At 38.9% G+C, this 19,242-nt stretch overlaps 1 protein-coding gene and 1 long non-coding RNA gene across 3 annotated transcripts in view; one reads left to right on the forward strand and one right to left on the reverse strand.

Annotated features, from left to right (window-relative positions):
* The window catches only part of LOC122239529, a 155,793-nt gene that overhangs the window by 92,144 nt on the left and 44,407 nt on the right, over positions 1–19,242 (reverse strand). For both annotated transcript variants that reach the window (XR_006218713.1, XR_006218714.1), the window contains 2 exons: positions 15,151–15,228; positions 383–505 (listed from right to left, as the gene is read on the reverse strand). This is a non-coding gene — a long non-coding RNA (uncharacterized LOC122239529). The remainder of the gene's footprint in view (positions 1–382; positions 506–15,150; positions 15,229–19,242) is intronic.
* Positions 1,822–2,760, forward strand: LOC122239527 (olfactory receptor 4F3/4F16/4F29-like). Its single transcript, XM_042989285.1, has one exon. The coding sequence runs from the start codon at positions 1,822–1,824 to the stop codon at positions 2,758–2,760; it is 939 nt and encodes a 312-aa protein (XP_042845219.1).

Here is a 19,242-nt window from a genome sequence, read left to right on the forward strand (position 1 = left end):
TATAAATACACATATTAAAGGACAAGGGGCACCAGAGTGGCTCCGTCAGTTGGGCATCCTACTTCGGCTCAGGTCGTGATCTCATGGCTTGTGACTTCGAGCCCCACATTGGGTTCTGTGCTGACAGCTCGGAGCCTAGAGCCTGCTTCAGATTCTGTGTGTCCCTCTCTCTCTGGCCCTCCTCCACTCATGCTCTGTCTCTCTCCTTCAAAAATAAATAAAGATTAAAAAAATTTTTTTAAAAAAGGGAAAGCTTTAGAATCCATTTTTTTTTCTATTGCTAGGTTTTTCTTGCTCTTTCCTTTTGGTTCCAGTTATGAAGCTTTTTGTGCATTCATGTATCTTTATTTTACCAGTACTTACTGTTTATTCTGCAACCTACCTCTTTTTTTCAGATCACTTCACCTCTTAGCAGCAAATCTAAGTATTATGGGAACCAGAGAGCTGGAGAGGCAGTTTGACACACAGGCAAGAGAATATATCTCCTACATGGCAACATTTTAGTCTGAAAAAAATGGGTAACAAGTAGAGAGATTCATGTAGTCATGCAAAATTAGGGGCAGGGAACTGTCAGACTTGGCATTGGATCTCAGACAAATGAGAGAATTGAAATGGAAGAGATGAGATAAGAAAAATAAAAGAGCTAAGGTTGATGGAAGGATGGGAGAGAGTCAATGGTTATGTTGTAACTGTGACATTACTGGGCATATCTTCATCCAAACTCCCAAAGCTTAGGGCTCCAATAGCTATAACCAAGGTTCACAAACTTCAGAGATTTAAAGACTCTGGACAGATAAATGGCATTGGCTTCCTTAACTTCCCATAACACCCCATTCTCCTTGCACACCTCGGGCGAGTCCTGCTAACCATCTTTCTAGGTACTTCTAGTTTTCGGGTTTCATGCAAGTACTCTGTGCCATCAACATCTATCCTGCCCTTGGTCCTGGCATACACCCAAGTCACCTCTATATCCTAAGTCAGGTTTCCTTAGCTCGCCACTACCCTGTGGGCTTAGTGTTAATTGCAAAAGTGATTGTAGGTACTGGTATAAGACCTACTACAAGAGACATAATATGTGCCTGAGATGAGTTGAGGGTAAGAAATAAGATGACTTGAATGACTGAGGAATTGTTGTATGAACAGTTCAAATAGTACCAGTGAGGGGTGCCTGGGTGGCTCAGTCAATTAAGCATCTGAGGTTGGCTTAGGTCATGATCTCATGGTTGGTGGGTTCAAGCCCTGCATCAAGCTGTTTGCTGGCACCATGGAGTCTGCTTGGAATTCTCTGTCTCTTTCTCCCATATCCCCCGCCCCCTTCCTCCCTCCCTGTCCCTCTTTCTCTGTCTCTCTCTCTCTTCCTCTCTCTCTGCTCTCCCCCTCTGGTGCTGTCTTTGTCTCTCTCAATATAAATGCATGAACTTAAAATATTAAAAAAAAGCAATAGCAGTGAATTCTGGCAAATGCAATCTTTACCTCTTCTTTCTTTTTCTGTTTGTGTTGCATTGCACCACCTTCCCCGTGCCTCCTGATCCTTGTTATATACATCTGTGTTTTCATATTTGCATCATTTTCTTGTTTATAGATCCAGAGTCCTTGCAGCCATTGTGTTAGGAATACTGTATGTGGAAGTGACTCAACTGCTTTAGGTGACCCCAGTAAAATGCATATTTAATAATGACCCTGAGAAGGAATTGAGGAGATATCTTGTTCTAACAATGTGAATAGCCTTGATTAATTAATCATTTTAATGTAGAACTTCATTAACATTTTCATTTTAGTTTCATGTTTTCTTTTGTCTGTAACATTCTAGCGGATAAATCAATGGATAGAGCAAATCACTCTGTGGTGTCAGAGTTTGTGTTCCTGGGACTCACTGATTCCTGGGAGATCCAACTTCTCCTCTTGGTGTTCTCCTCTACGTTTTATGTGGCAAGCATGATGGGAAACTCCCTCATAATGCTCACTGTGATTTCTGACCCTCACTTACACTCCCCCATGTACTTTCTGTTGGCCAACCTCTCCTTCATTGACCTGGGAGTTTCTTGTGTCATTTCTCCGAAGATGATTTATGACCTTTTCAGAAAGCGTAAGGTCATCTCCTTTGGTGGCTGCATCACTCAAATCTTCTTCATCCACGTCATTGGTGGCGTGGAGATGGTGCTGCTCATCGCCATGGCCTTTGACAGATATGTTGCCATATGCAAGCCTCTGCACTATTTGACTATTATGAACCGAAAAATGTGTATTTTGCTTACAGTTGCTGCCTGGGTAATTGGCTTGACCCACTCTGTGATTCAACTGGGTTTTGTAATAACATTGCCATTCTGTGGCCCTAATGTGTTAGACAGCTTTTATTGTGACTTTCCTCGGTTCATCAGACTTGCCTGCACAGACACCTACCGTCTAGAGTTCATGGTCATAGCCAACAGTGGGTTCATATCTCTGGGATCATTCTTCATATTGATTGTCTCCTACATTTCTATCCTGATCACTGTTCGGAAACACTCTTCAGCAGGCACAACTAAGGCCCTCTCCACTTTGTCAACTCATGTCATGGTGGTGATTCTGTTCTTTGGCCCTTGCATCTTTGTTTATATCTGGCCTCACCCCACCTCACACCTAGACAAAAATCTTGCTGTTTTTGATGCAGTTCTCACTCCTTTTTTTAACTCAGTCATCTATACATTCAGGAACAAAGAGATGAAAGTGGCAATGAGGAAAGTGTGTAGTCGGTTTATTATTTATAGAAGGATTTCTTAAATGACACAAGTATTACAAAATTTCCTTACTGACTTGAAGTAACATTACATATCTATAGTTTGAATACCAGGCTCCACGTACCTTACTACCACTGAGTTGTCCCAGATTAAAATAACAAGGGTCTTAAAAAATCTTAACTGAGAGTTTGTGTTGCTGCCTATGGTTGGTTGAAGGAAGCATGTGGTGTAAAAACAAGTAGCTCCCAGAGAAGGACAATTGCTTGTCTCTCGGGAGATATTACCTTGATGAATTTACTGGGGTCTAGAATTTAAAATTGTGTCTCTTCAGTGTCTGAGTGCGTTACATAAGGGAATGCTGGTTGACACTAAATAAATTGATACTAGATACAAATATATACGTATATCAAGATGTCAATTGATTAATTTGCTGTAAAAGATCAGCAAATGGTCTGAACTTTCATGTAAGCCTAATTGATTAATTCAGTGAAGGGAAATTTATGAGAAGTCAAGTGATGGTAAGGACATTAATGAGGAGGGAACTGGAGTAAGAGGAGTCACCTGGACACTCAAATAATCACATGAGATTTTGATGCCTTTGAGGATAGGCCTGCCATCAGAAGTAGAAAAATAATGGATCCTTAGTCCAGGCCACCTTTCTGTCTGGACAGAGCTGGTTGGTCTCACAAGATTTACCTTTTGACTTTTGTTTGTACTCTGTTTCAGACTATCTAACTCCTATGTTCTTTAAGATTTGTTATCATTTTTGTTTGTAACTAGCCAGGTTCTTCCTTTTTCTTCTTCTGAAATAATACTATTCCCATTGCATTTACAGGGTTTGAGTCATTGCAAGCTAAGTTTTAGTTTTGGAGGTGTTTTGTATATGACTGTATTATATTCTGTAAGAATGTGGGATTTGCATACATGGATTTAGAAATTTCAGTTCATATCCATTTTAACAGAGAAGATCCGAGTCTCATTCTCAGAGATGTAGTACAAGTAACTCTGAACCTTATGTATCCTTACACATAGTCCTTAACCAGTTTATCAGTATTCCTATTGTCTTGTAAGTGGTCCTTATTAATGAAATTACAGTGTCACTTGCTAATTTATTTGTGTTTTCTTTAGATTTCCATTGCTCTTTTTATCATTCATTCATTATTTTTGACACCCCTGATGGATACTTGGAAAACAGTTTAGTAGCTAGCACTTATACTCAGTCTCCTAAGATTTGATTGGAAGTAGTGTCTTTAAAGGGGAGATTCCAGGTTTCTCTTTTACTGATTAAATAATGTTCAGTAGGCTAGCAGGGATTGCCAGATTCCTCTCTGATTTAAAAATATTTCTACACCTCCCAAACTTTTGTCTTTCTTCTCTTCTATCATGTTTATATGTATGATAAGACAGATTCGCCAACTGCATAGTACCTGAATATTTTCTGTATCACTTAATTTTAAAGGTCATTCTTTGTACTCTGAAGAAATAACTACTTTTAGTGGACATCTAGTCTGTTATTTGCTCAAATCAGCAACCTGCTTCTCCTGGTAAATGTAGCTTTGTCTTGCCGTAACCATGTCATGTCATATGACTGGAAGGCGACATGTAAATCCTACCTCTCTGACGACTTCTGTTTGCTTAAAGGTTGCTTCTGAACCAAGTCTTGATGACACATCTCTTAGCCATAGGTGAAGGCTTCAGGTATGAGCCTCTGACCAAGATGGGCCAAATCTGAGCTTTTCCTCAGGATGGTAGACCCAAGAACAGAGAGAAAACAAGCTCATCCCTTTTTGAGCTGTGATATGGAGAAACTGCTGGCCATCATACTGCTGCTGTCAAAAATCAAGTCTGGGATACTGAAAAAACATGTGTGGAAAAAGACATAGGATTTACAGATAGAAGCTGGCAGTGGCTAATTTCTTGGTTCCAACAGTCTTTGGCATTCAGCTTCATTCTTGCCCTCCAATGAATTTGGTGACCAGCTGAGCTAATAAATGGGCGAAAACTTAACCTTCTTGCTTAAGTTCGTTTGAGGTGTGGCTTTGTCCTGTATAATCGAAAGGGTATTGATAAATACATATCTGGTTCTAAGAAGAGTGTATTTTCCATGATTTCTGATGTGAATTCCTCCATGTTTTATTACTTAAGAAAGTACAATTTTTTATAATACAATTTTTTTCTTCTGATAAAAAGAAAAGCTTCCTTTGAATTAGAGATGAAGTAGAAATCACCCATAAAATCACTATGTGGAGATAATTAGTGGCAATATTTTGATACGCTAATTTGTAGTGTTTTTCTCTGCCTAAATACAAATAGATATTTATAAAAGGGACATTTAATGGTCTCTCCATTTTTATCCTGCCTGCCTTTTTGATGAATATTACATTCATAGAAGTTTTTCTCATTATCAAATGATGTAGTACAAAATAATTGTATTTATTTATTTTTTATTTTTTTATTTTTTATTTTTTTAATTTAATTTTATTTTTTTCAAAATAATTTTAAATACATACATACTACTGCATTATATGAGAATCATAATTATATTTGTTATTCCTCTCTCATTGATCAATTAGATTATCTTTAATTTTGTACTCTGCTTGAAAATCTTATATATGTTATCTGTATCTCAGATTACTTCCTTTAGAGATTGATATATTTAGAATCAGTACGGGATCATAATCATTTAAATTCTTTATTCACATTGTAATTTCTCCCAAAAGATTTTTACCTGCTAAAACGTATATCCACTTAAAATTTTTTTTAATGTTTGTTTGTTTTTGTGTGTGTGTGTTTAATATGAAATTTATTGTCAAATTGGTTTCCATACAACACCCAGTACTCATCCCAACAGGTGCCCTCCTAATTACCCATCACCCACAATGTCCTCCCTCCCACCCTCCATCAACCCTCAGTTTGTTCTCAGTTTTTAAGAGTCTCTTAGGGTTTGGCTCTCTCTCCCACTGTAACCTCTTTTTTTTTTCCTCCTTCCCCCCCCCGCCAGGTCTGTTAAGTTTCTCAGGATCCACATAAGAGTAAAAACATACGGTGTCTGTCTTTCTCTCTGTAGGACTTGTTTCACTTAGCATAACACTCTACAGTTCCATCCATGTTGCTATGAAAGGCTATATTTCATTCTTTCTCATTGCCACGTGGTATTCCATTGTGTATGTAAACCACAATTGCTTTATCCATTCATCAGTTGATGGACATTTAGGCTTTTTCCGTAATTTGGGTATTGTTGAAAGTGCTGCTATAAACATGGGGTACAAGTGCCCCTTGCGTCAGCACTCCTGTATCCCTTGGGTAAATTCCTAGCAGTGCTAATGCTGGGTCATAGGGTAGGTCTATTTTTAATTTTTGGAGGGACCTCCACACTTTTTCCAGAGTGGCTGCACCAGTTTGCATTCCCACCAACAGTGCAAGAGGGTTCCCGTTTCTCCACATCCTCGCCAGCATCTATTATCTCCTGATTTGTTCATTTTAGCCACTCTGACTGGCGTGAGTTGGTATCTGAGTGTGGTTTTGATTTGTATTTCCCTGATAAGGAGTGACGTTGAGCATCTTTTCATGTGCCTGTTGGCCATCCGGATGTCTTCTTTAGAGAAGTGTCTATGCATGTTGTCAGCCCATTCTTCACTGGGTTATTTGTTTTTTGGGTGTGGAGTTTGGTGAGCTCTTTATAAATTTTGGATACTAGCCCTCTGTCCGATATGTCATTTGCAAATAACTCTTCCTCTTCGCCGGTTGCCTTTGAGTTTTGTTGATTGTTTCCTTGGCAGTGCAGAAGCTTTTTATCTTCATGAGGTCCCAATAGTTCATTTTTGCTTTTAATTCCCTTGCCTTTGGGGATGTGTCAAGTAAGAAATTGCTCTGGCTGAGGTCAGAGTGGTTTTTTCCTGCTTTCTCCTCTAGGGTTTTGATGGTTTCCTGTCTCACACTCAGGTCCTTTTTATCCATTTTGAGTTTATTTTTGTGAATGGTGTCAGAAAGTGTCCTCATTTCATTCTTCTGCATGTTGCTGCCCAGTTCTCCCAGCACCATTTGTTAAAGAGATTCTTTTTTCCATTGGATATTGTTTCCTGCTTTGTCAAAGATTGGTTGGCCAGTTGTTTGTGGGTCCAATTCTGGAGTCTGTATTCTATTCCGTTGGTCTATGTGTCTGTTTTTGTGCCAATACCATGCTGTCTTGATGATTATGGCTTTGTAGTAGATGCTAAAGTCTGGGATTGTGATGGCTCCCACTTTGGTCTTCTTCAATATTACTTGGGCTATTTGGAGTCTTTTGTGGTTCCATGCATATTTTGGGATTGCTTGTTCTAGCTTCGAGAAGAATGCTGGTGCAATTTTGATTGGGATTGCACTGAATGTGTAGATGGCTTTGGGTAGTATTGACATGTTAACAATATTTATTCTTCCAATCCATGAGCATGGAATGTTTTTCCATTTCTTTATATCCTTCAATTTCCTTCATAAACTTTCTATAGTTTTCAGCATACAGATCTTTTACATCTTTGGTTAGGTTTATTCCTAGGTATTTTATGCTTCTTGGTGCAATTGTGAATGGGATCAGTTTCTTTATTTGTCTTTTTGTTGCTTCATTATTAGTGTATATGAATGCAACTGATTACACTGATTTTGTGTCCTGCGTTTTGCTGAATTCATGTATCAGTTCTAGTAGACTCTTGGTGGAGTCTACTGAGTTTTCCATGTATAATATCATGCCATCTGCAGAAAGTGAAAGCTTGACTTCATCTTTGCCAGCTTTGATGGCTTTGATTTCCTTTTGTTGTCTGATTGCTGATGCTAGAACTTTTAATACTATGTTAGATAACAGGGGTGAGGTTGGACATCCCTGTCATGTTCCTGTTATCAGGGGGAAAGCTCTCAGTTTTTCTGCATTGAGGTTGATATTAGCTGTGGGCTTTTCATATGCCTTTAAGATGTTTAGGTATGTTCTGTCTATCCTGATTTTCTCGAGCATTTTTATTAAGAAAGGATGCTGAATTTTGTCAAATGCTTTTTCTGCATTGATTGAGAGGATCATATGGTTCTTCTCTTTTCTTTTATTAATGTGATGTATCACACTGATTGATTTGCGAATGTGGAACCAGCCCGGCAGCCCAGGAATGAATCCAACTTGATCATGGTGAATAATTCTTTTTATATGCTGTTGAAATCGATTTGCTAGTATCTTATTGAGAATTTTTGCATCCATAGTCATCAGGGATATTGGCCTGTAGTTCTCTTTTTTTGCTGGGTCTCTGTCTGGTTTAGGAATCAAAGTAATGCTGGCTTCATAGAATGAGTCTGGAAGTTTCCTTCCCTTTCTATTTTTTTGGAGCAGCTTGAAAAGGATAGGTATTATCTCTGCTTCAAATGTCTGGTAGAATTCCCCAGGGAAGCCATCTGGTCCTGGACTCTTACCTGTTTGGAGATTTTTGATAACTGATTCAATTTCTTTGCTTGTTATGTGTCTGTTTAAATTTTCTATTTCTTCCTGTTTGAGTTTTGGCAGTATGTGGGTGCTTAGGAATTTGTCCATTTCTTCCAGGTTGTTCAGTTTGTTGGCATATAAGTTTTGATAGTATTAGCTGACAATTGCTTGTATTTCTGAGGGATTGATTGTAATAATTCCATTTTCATTCATGATTTTATCTATTTGGATAATCTCCCTTTTCTTTTTGAGAAATCTGGCTATAGGTTTATCAATTTTGTTTATTTTATGAAAAATCAAACTCTTGGTTTCATTGATCTGTTCTACAGGTTTTTTTTTTTTTAAGCTTCTGTATTGTTTATTTTTGCTCTGATCTTTATTATTTCTCTTCTTCGGCTGGGTTTGGGGTGTCTTTGCTGTTCTGCTTCTATTTCCTTTAGGTGTGCTGTTAGATTTTCTTTTGGGATTTCTCTTGTTTCTTGAGATAGGCCTGGATTGCAATTTATTTTCCTGTCGGGACTGCCTTGGCTGCATCCCAAAGCGTTTGGATTATTGCATTTTCATTTATATTTGTTTCCATATAATTTTTAATTTCTTCTCTAATTGCCTGGTTGACCCATTCATTCTTTTTTTTATTTATTTATTTATTTATTTATTTATTTATTTATTTATTAAAAAAATTTTTTTTTAACATTTATTTATTTTTGAGACAGAGAGAGACAGAGCATGAACGGGGGAGGGTCAGAGAGAGGGAGACACAGAATCCGAAACAGGCTCCACGCTCTGAGCTGTCAGCACAGAGCCCGATGTGGGGCTTGAACCCACGGACCATGAGATCATGACCTGAGCCGAAGTCGGCCGCCTAACCGACTGAGCCACCCAGGCGCCCCTTGACCCATTCATTCTTTAGTGGGGTGTTCTTTAACCTCCATGCTTTTGGAGGTTTTCCAGACTTTTTCCTGTGATTCATTACAAGCTTCATAGCATTGTGGTCTGAAGGTATGCATGGTATAATCTCGGTTCTTGTATACTTATGAAGGGCTGTTTTGTGACCCAGTATGTGATCTATCTTGGCGAATGTTCCTTGTGCACTTGAGAAGAAAGAATATTCTGTTGCTTTGGGATGCAGAGTTCTAAATATGTCTGTCAAGTCCATCTGATCCAATGTATCATTCAGGGCCCTTGTTTCTTTATTGATCCTGTGTCTAGATGATCTATCCATTGTCGTAAGTGGAGGATTAAAGTCCCCTGCAGTGACCATATTCTTATCAATAAGGTTGCTTATGTTTGTGAGTAATTGTTTTGTATATTTGGGAGCTCCTGTATTTGGTACAGAGACCTCTATAATTGTTAGCTCTTCCTGATGGATAGTCCCTGTAATTATTATATAATGCCCTTCTTCATCTCTTGTTACAACCTTTAATTTAAAGTCTAGTTTGTCTGACATAAGTATGGCTATTCCAGCTTTCTTTGGACTTCCAGTAACATGATAGATCTCCATGACCTCACTTTCAGTCTGAAGGTGTCCTCAGGTCTAAAATGAGTCTCTTGTAGACACCAAATTGATGGGTCTTGTGTTTTTATCCATTCTGATAACCTGTGTTTTGGTTGGAGCATTTAGTCCATTTACATTCAGTGTTATTATAGAAAGATATGGGTTTAGAGTCATTGTGATGTCTGTAGGTTTCATGCTTGTAGTGATGTCTCTGGTACTTTGTGGTCCTTGCAGCATTTCACTGACAGAATCCCCCTTAGGATCTCTTGTAGGGCTGGTTTAGTGGTGACGAATTCCTTCAGTTTTTGTTTGTTTGGGAAGACCTTTATATCTCCTTCTATTCTTAATGACAGACTTGCTGCATAAAGGATTCTCGGCTACATATTTTTTCTGTTCATAATGTTGAAGATTTCCTGCCATTCCTTTCTGGCCTGCCAAGTTTCAGTAGAGAGATCGGTCAGTTTCAGTAGAGAGATCGGTCATGAGTCTTATAGGTCTCCCTTTATATGTTAGAGCACGTTTATCTCTAGCTGCTTTCAGAATTTTCTCTTTATCCTTGTATTTTGCTAGTTTGACTATGATATGTCATGCAGAGGATCAATTCAAGTTACGTCTGAAGGGAGTTCTCTGTGCCTCTTGGATTTCAATGCCTTTTTCCTTCCCCAGATCCGGGAAGTTCTCAGCTATTATTTCTTCAAATACACCTCCAGCACCTTTCCCTCTCTCTTCCTCCTCTGGAATACCAATTATGCGTATATTATTTGTCTTTAGTGCATCACTTAGTTCTCTAAATTTCCCCTCATACTCCTGGATTTTTTATCTTTTTCTCACCTTCATCTTTTTCCATAATTTTATCTTCTAATTCACCTTTTCTCTCCTATGCCTCTTCAATCCGCGCCGTAGTTGTTTCTATTTTATTTTGCAGCTCATTGATAGCATTTTTTAGCTTCTCCTGGCTGTTCCTTAGTCCCTTGATCTCTGTAGCAAGAGGTTCTCTGCTGGTCTTTATACCGTTTTCAAGTCCAGTGATTAATTAATGACTATATTAATTAATTATGACTATAATTCCAAATTCACTTTCTGTTATATTGTTTAAATCCTTTATGATCAGTTCGTTAGCTGTCATTATTTCCTGGAGATTCTTTTGTGGGGAATTCTTCCATTTCTTCATTTTGGGTAGTCCCTGGAGTGGTGCGGGACTACAGGACACTTCCCCTGTGCTGTCTTGAATAACTTGCATTGGTGGGCGGGGCTGCAGTCAGACTTGATGTCTGCCCCCAGCCCACCGCTGGGGCCACAGTCAGACTGGTGTGTGCCTTCTCTTCCCCTCTCCTAGGGGCAGGATTCACTGTGGGGTGGTGTGGCCCTTCTGGGCTACTTGCACACTGCCAGGCTTGTGGTGCTGGGGATCTGTCACATTAGCTGGGGTGGTTTGGCAAGGTGCACAGGTGTGGGAGGGGCAGGCTCAGCTCGCTTTTCCTTTGGAGATCCGCTTAGGGAGGGGCCCTGCAGCACTGGGAGGGAGTCAGACCTGCCAGAGGGATGGATCCACAGAAGCACAGAGTTGGGTGTTTGTGTGGTGCAAGCAAGTTCCCTGGCAGGAACTGGTTCCCTTTGGGCTTTTGGCAGTGGGATGGGCGAGGGAGATGGCGCTGGCGAGCGCCTTTGTTCCCCGCCAAGCTGAGCTCTGTTGTCCGGAGCTCAACAACTTGTCCTCCCGTTGTCCTCTAGCCCTCCTGTTCTCCGAGGAGAGCTGTTAGCTTATAACTTTCCAGATGTCAAGTCCCTCTTGGTGTCGGAACACACTCCATCCGGCCTCTCCGCTTTTGCAAGCCAGACTCGGGGGCTCTGCTTGGCCGGCAGGCCGCCCCTCCGCCCTGGCTCCGTCCAGCCAGTTCGTGGAGTGCCCACCGCCTCTCTGACCTTCCTACCCTCTTCTGTGGGCCTCTCGTCTGAGCTTCGCTCCGGAGACTCCGTTTTGCTAGACTTCTGGTGGTTTTCTGGGTTATCTGGGCAGGTGTAGGTGGAATCTAAGTGATTAGCAGGACGCATGGTAAGCCCGAGTCCTCCTACGCCACCATCTTCCCAGGATCCAAAAAAATTTTTTAATTATTATTATTTTTTTGGAGAGATAGAGAGACAGAGCATGAGCAGGGAAGGGGCAGAGAGAGAGGGAGACACAGAATCTGAAGCAGGCTCCAGACTCTGAGCTGTCAGCACAGAGCTTGATGCGGGGCTCTAACCCGTGAATCACGAGATCATGACCTGAGTGGAAACTGGATACTCAACTGACTGAGCCACCCAGGCGCCCCATCTGTGGAAGTTTCAAATTCTGACTTTTTATTTTTTTCTTTATTGTTGCTAAGTTTTATTCTTAGTTCTTTTCCATTCGAACACGTAATGAATATTCATAAACATGTATTTCTAAAATAATTTATCCACCTTAAAATTATTTTTGGTGGAAATAATAGGATGGGATCTAAAGTTTTCAAATCTGCTTGCTAATTTTCTCAGCACTGTTTGGTGAGTAATCATTTCCCTTCTGATGTATAACCATTTGATACTACTTTATTATATAAAATACAGTCCTGGTGTCTTCTGAGATCCAGAATACTATGTGATATATCTAATGGCATCTCTCATTTATCCTTTGACTGAAGAGACACAAAATGGTACTTGTGATCAGCACTGAAAACTCCATTTCCTTAGACTATCATCTATCCAGGCATGAAACCAAGAAACCCAGTTGTGATTCTCATTCTTTCCCTATAATTTAACCTCCACCTTCCCTTTTCAATTTTTCATTCATGCAGCAAGTATCAGGTGCCAACTGAGTGCCAGGCATTACTGTACGCATTTTGAATATCTCAATAAATTAAAAAAAATATGTACATGTAATATATATTATATATTAATATATATTAAATATATAAAAATATACATATAAAATGTGTGAAACATAATATATATAAATATATAATTTATATATAAAATACATAATAACATGTATTAATGTATATTTAATATATATTAATACAGAAAATATTAAACGTATATAAAACACATACATATTTATGTACATAAATTACATATTTTATTATTATGTATAAATTATATACATAAATATATGACAAATATACACATAATATATAAGTAAAATATGTAATGTCTATAAAGTATATACAAAAAATATTTACATAGATATATAAATATAATAAATTATATATATTATATGTATTGTTTGTATATTATAAATATACTATATATAATATAAACTTTTAAAAAATATATAATTTATATATAAATATATACATATACAAAACAAATATATATTTGTACATTTAATATATATAAAATAAGTAAAACATTATATATAAAACTATTCATAAATAAATATACATAAAGTTTATTCACATAATTTTTTTATTTTTATGTATATGTAAGTTATATATATATTTATATATAATTCCTACTCTTGTGCACCTATCCAGATAATAAATATTAAGCAAAATAAACAAGTTCTAAAGAAAGTTAATAGGAAATAAGTGCAATAGTAATATAATAGGGAAGGTTAAAGTGCATCTGAAAGTCCAGAGTTGTGGGCAGTGTGTTGCACTTCCCATCAGGGCAGTTAGGGTGTAGGCATCAGTGGGAAGGTGTCCTTGAGTAAAGATTTGATACAGGCAAGTGAATTATCATTGTAAATGTCAGGAGGAAAGTTCATCCCAGGCAGAGGGTATAGTCAGTGCAAAGGCCTAAAGTGCTTGGTTGTATTCAAGAAACAGCAAGAAGGCCAGTCAGTGTAAAAAGAGGAGAATAGTAGAAAATTTGCATAGGTGAAGTGAGGCCAAATCATGTAGGATTCTGTAAACCATTGTAACAGGAAACGGGGTACCATTGGAGGATTCTGAGCAGAGAGGTGACATGATGCCACTTAGATTTAGAATTAACTTTATGACTCGTTGTACTTCTAAGAATAGTCTACAGAAAGTGGTGCAGTGGCCTAAGCAATGGTACCTTAAGTAGTGTGTTGCAGGAATTAAGGGGAGAGGGGAATGTCGGCGTGAGTAGCAATGCAAATGGTAAGATGTGGTGAGCTTTTGAAGGGTTAGCTAACACAATTTGCCAGCTGGAGGATACTGGATTTTAGAGAAGTGACTCCAAGTTTGTTTGTTTGTTTGTTTGTTTGTTTGTTTGTTTATTGATTGATATAAGCCACTGGAAAGATGAAGGCATAGTAACCAACTTTAACAAGCCTGAGCTCAATTTTGTGCACATTACATTTAAGATGTTTATTGGATATCCAAGTGGAAATGTAAAGTAGGTACCTGGATAAGCAAGTGTGATATATAGGGTAGAAATAGGAGCAAGAGATTGATACACAGATGCTCTTTAAAGGCATGGTACTAGATGAGAAAACTTAGAGCATGAAAATAGATGGAAAAGACATGAGCCCTGGTTTTCTTAGACATCAAGAGCTCAGAGACCGGATAACAACTTATGGAGAGTAAAGAGGAGCCACCAGTGATGAAAAGGAAAGACCAGGATTGTGTGGTACCTGATAAGCCAAGTGAAGAAAATGTACCTGAAGGTTGGAGTAGATAATGAATGGTTAAAAGATGAGGATTGAGACTTGATCATTAGATTTTGATAAGAAGGTCATGGGAACACTGAAAGACAAGTTTTAGTGCAAGTTCTGGACTTAAATTTTGATTGGAGTGCTGGGATGCCTGGGTGGCTCAGTCGGTTAAGCACCCCACTCTTGATTTCGGCTCAGGTCATGATCTCACGGTTCATGAGTTTGAGCCCTGCTTTGGGCTGTGTGCTGACAGTGTGGAGCCTGCTTGGAATTCTCTATCTCCTTCTCCCCCCCTTCTTCCCGCAACCTAAATAAATTTTAAAAACATTTCAAAAAACTTTCTGACTGTAGTGAATTTGCAAGAAAATCTGGGAGAGGAATTGGAGAAGAGAACAGAGGCAACTCATTTGAGGAATTTTGTTGGAAAGGTCTTTAGAGAAATGGAGCATTAAAGGAAAGTTGGATTAAGAGTTTCTAGAGGCACCTGGGTGGCTCAGTTGGTTAAGCGTCTGCCTTTGGCTCAGGTCATGAGCTTGTGGTTTGTGGGTTTGAGCCCCACGTCGGGTTCTGTGCCTCCCCCCCCCAACCCACCACTTGCACTCATTCTTTCTCTTTGAAAATAAATAAACATTAAAATTAAAAAAAAATTTAGTACGTTGGGAGATCTATGTATGGTGAAAACTGAGGGGAATGACAAAACAGGGAAGCATGGATGATACCAAAGTGGGGGGGGGGGGAAGCTGCAGTGGTTCTTGAGTGCACAAGAAGGAAGGGTTATAAAGTTTGAGGTTTGGTGAGAGCCTTGTTTGTTACCTTGCTGTAGCAGGAAGAGGAGAGGAAACACTTTCTTTTCAGCTGTCTTAAGCTAGAATTCTCTATTTTCAAAAGTGATAGTCAATTATCTCTGTGGTGTTGGTGGTCTTACCTGATACTTTGATTTTGTCTTCTAAAAAAATTGGGTAACATTGTACTTGTATTCAGTACTTTGTGGCAAAGGAGTATGCTGAAGAGAAGAACAGGAACTAATTAGTGGTTCTGTGTTCAAAGATGAAACTAACCTTTCTTAGCTATATAATCTGGTTTATTACGTAAATTGAAATCTTGCATGTCATAGACACTTTTCCAAAGAAGACACCGAGATGGTTAACAGGCACATGCAAAGATGCTCAACATGACTCATCATCAGGGAAATATAAATGAAAACCACAAAGAGCCACCACCTCCCACCTGTCAGAATGGCTAAAAGTAACAACACAAGAAACAACAGGTGTTGGGGAGGATGTGAAGAAAAAGGAACACTCTTGCACTGCTGGGGGGAATGCAAACTGGTGCAGCCACTTTGGGGAAGAGTAGGGAGGTTCCTCAAGAAACTAGAAATAGAACTATCCTATGATCCAGCAATTACACTCTTTGGTATTTGCCCATAAGATACATAAATATAGATTCAAAGGGATACACACACCCCAATGTTTATAGCAGCATTATCAACAACAGCCAAACTATGAAGAGAGCCCAAATGTCCATCGACTGGTGAATGGATAAAGAAGATGTGGTAAATACATACATACATACATACACCCCCCCCCCCCCACACTGGAATGTTACTCAGCCATCAAAGAATGAAGTCATGGCATTTGTAATAATGTGGATGGATCTAGAATATATTATGGTAAGCAAAATAAATCAATCAGAGAAAGACAAATGCCATACGTTTTCCCTCATATTTGGAATTTAGGAGTGGGAGGGAGGGGAGGGTGGGTAATGGGCATTGAGGAGGGCACCTGTTGGGAGGAGCACTCGGTGTTGTATGGAAACCAATTTGACAATAAATTTCATATTAAAAAAATAAATAAATGATAAGAATTTATGAAGCAAAACAGATGAACATATGGGAAGGTGGGAGAGGGGAGAGTAGAGAGGAGAGCAAACCACAAACTACTCTTAGAGAACAAAATGAGGTTTGATGGAGGGAGGTGGATGGGAGATGGGGTAGATGGGTGATGGGTATTAAGGAGGGCACTTGTTGTGATGAGCCCTGGGTGCTGTATGTAAGTGATGAATCACTGAATTCTACTCCTGAAACCAGTATTGCACTGTATGTTAGCTAACTAAAATTAAAATTAGAAAAAAGGAAAAAGAAAATTTTGTATGTGATAATAGTGCTTACTCTGCTATGCTAAAGAGTGAACAAGATAATATGCAAGAGGATTGATTTTCAAAATCACTTTAATTTCACCTTTGAAAATAGTATTTCTTTTTGTTTAAACTCAAAATAGTGTGTCCTCAAGGTTTTAAAAAATACTGTTCTATATTTCCACATTTCTAAAATGGAATACGCCCTACTAAAATGATCATAAAATGATTAAAAATGGAAAAATCCACTTTAAATTTTCCTGTGGAATACATATTCAGTCACAGTAAAAGTCAAGATTCCAAATAGTTCTTGATTATGCAAAGAGTCTATTTGTCAGAAAATTACCAACTCTTATTTCTTCTCATTAACAGCTTCTCTCCTTGGCGACACTGGGAAAACCAAAATGATCATAGGTGATAATTCCCCAGGTTAAGGGATCTCAATCTGGCAATCCAAGATCTTTGCAGCATTGTTTGGTCACTGCCCTCTGGGGCCGTAATTAGAATTAGCTTCCACTCTTGCTGTGCCGTTGTTTTACAGTTATTTGGGTATGTCTATAATGGTTCTGAATAGGATGTGGTTGGGAGACCATACTTGAATCTTTAGTGATGTTGATCTCTTAGTTTCCTTGGCAAAACAGGTAGGTGAGGGGGATAACAGTAAAAAAAAATCCAGGAACAAATATTTGTCTCTGCTTTTTTTCTTTCTTTTTTTTAATATTCAATTTTGAGAGAGAAAAGTATGAGCAGGGGAGGGGCAGATAGAGGAGGACAGAGGATCCAAAGCCGGCTCTGAACAGCAGAGAGCCTGATGCAGGGCTCAAACTTATGAACCTTGAGATCATGACCTGAGCCAAAGTCAGATGCTCCCAGGTGCCCAATTTCTCAGTTGTAAGAAATGGTGTTGTTGGTATAATGAAGATTCTTAAGTCCGATCCATTCTATTATACCAGTCTCTTAACTGGGCTTCTTTCTTCTTGGTCCTTTCCTTCTAGCGTGTCTGCCATACTGGAAGATGAATCATCTTCCTCCAGCAGAGGTTTTATCATTAATTCTTTGCTCCTGAGTCTTTGTTCCTCTTTATTTATTACCAGTACTCCACCATCTGCAGTTAGAGCCTTAGGTCAGATAAAACCAGCCTCAACTTTCCTTCTCGTCTTATATTCTACTGTTCTTTTACACAACTTCTGTTCTCTTGGGCAGCCTGCCCTCTTCACCGTCATCTCAGAGTACCTTGAGCTTAACTGTCGTTTCTCATATTGTACCACCCGTCTGAAAGGATTCTTCAAACTCTCTGTATGTATTGTAATGTTTACTATTTATAAAAGGTCTGCTCAATGCCGTGTTTTCTATTTTGTCTTCTCTGATCACACCAGCTGTGGCTTTCTCCTTCTTTCACTTTACTCAGGTATTATGAAGTCTGTGGCATTCATCTTACTGTGTTTGTTGGATATTGACTTACAATGTGAGATAGGCATTGTCTTTCCAAGTGATTGACAACAATACATACTCATAAATACATTTTAGTTAGTAAAATAAATATGAAGGCACAGAAGAATAGGAATGCACAGAACTAGGACTACATTGGCCATCTGCATCCATAACTGATTGTTTGACATGCATAAACTGTCCTTGTGTTTTCCACTTGTGCAGTTAGCAATACTGTGGCTAAAGATGCTAAATGGATCTTGAAAAACAAAAGTGAGTTGGGAGCAAAAGTGTTATTTCCTGAAAGGCCGGTATTTGTGGGTTTGCCTCCTCTTTGTAAGTAAGTTTGTGCAAATTTTTATCTGGATGAGCACACCTTTGGAAATCCCTGAAGCACTCCACCCCAGTGCAGGTGCAAATGACCAGTGTTATGTGAGGTGGTCAAGAAAGTCTTCAGAATACTTTCTGTGAGAATTTATTCATGGCTTTGGCTATAGGGAGAGGAGTGGTTGTGGAAATGACACAGCCTGACTTATTATTTGTCAGAACATAAACTTCTTACAAACCAAGCCCTGAGCAGTGTCTCCACTTACGAGCAAAATTATTCTATCAGAAGTATCCCTAATGAATCCTTTCAAGCTACCTGACACCAGCATAGACACGAAAGCCTGAAGTGAAACCAACTCCTCTTCATTATCTCAGAATAATGGATTAAAAATTAAAACAATTTTAATTCTTGGAACTGACAACTGGGACATATAGTTAATACATATTAGGTACCATTTGTTGTGCCTTTACAATGTGGTAGGTACTGCACTAGGTGTATGTTACCTATATCACCTAGTTCTCCCCACACCCTGCAAGGGAGGTGTTGTTATCTCCTTTTACAAATGAGGAAACTGAGGCTCAGAGAGGTTAAGTGACTTTCCCAAGCTCCTAGAGCAAGTGGCAGTGGAGTCTGGAGTCTGGATTGAGAAACAGGCTTTGGGTAGACTTGTAAGCCTCACTACTCACAGTTCTTTTGTAAGCTTCTCAAATTAGAGTAGCAGTTAGAACTTGTGGATAATTTCCATTTACACTGCATTGTAAAAAGCAACCTTTGCATTCATTGCCATGTGTGATATCCACAAGCGATTTTGAGTCTGCTGGGCAAGTACTGAAGGAGTTTGCCTTTTCAAACCTAATCACTCCATCACAGGTGGGAATTGGATCTTCCTATTTAATTTTATCTGAACTTTTCCCCTCTGTCCTTGTATGGTTACTTTTCTGTCTTTTCCTTTCATTATCACGGTGTGTATCTCTTCTATTTTCTCCTTTCCTTGTATCTTTCTCTCTTTTCATATTTATTCATACTTCCTCTCTCCCCTATTTCTGCCTCTCAGATTATTGCCAAGCTTCGTGACATGTTGCGTGTTAGGTGTAGGCTTGCAGACACAAGTTTCCTACACCCCCAAGC

The sequence above is a fragment of the Panthera tigris genome, chromosome B3, assembly GCF_018350195.1.
Source record: "Panthera tigris isolate Pti1 chromosome B3, P.tigris_Pti1_mat1.1, whole genome shotgun sequence".
Classification (NCBI taxonomy): Eukaryota; Metazoa; Chordata; class Mammalia; order Carnivora; family Felidae; genus Panthera; species Panthera tigris.

Excerpts from the sequence above, each read along its gene's own strand:
- LOC122239527 (XM_042989285.1), top strand. The coding sequence starts at position 1,822 with ATGGATAGAGCAAATCACTCTGTGGTGTCAGAGTTTGTGTTCCTGGGA.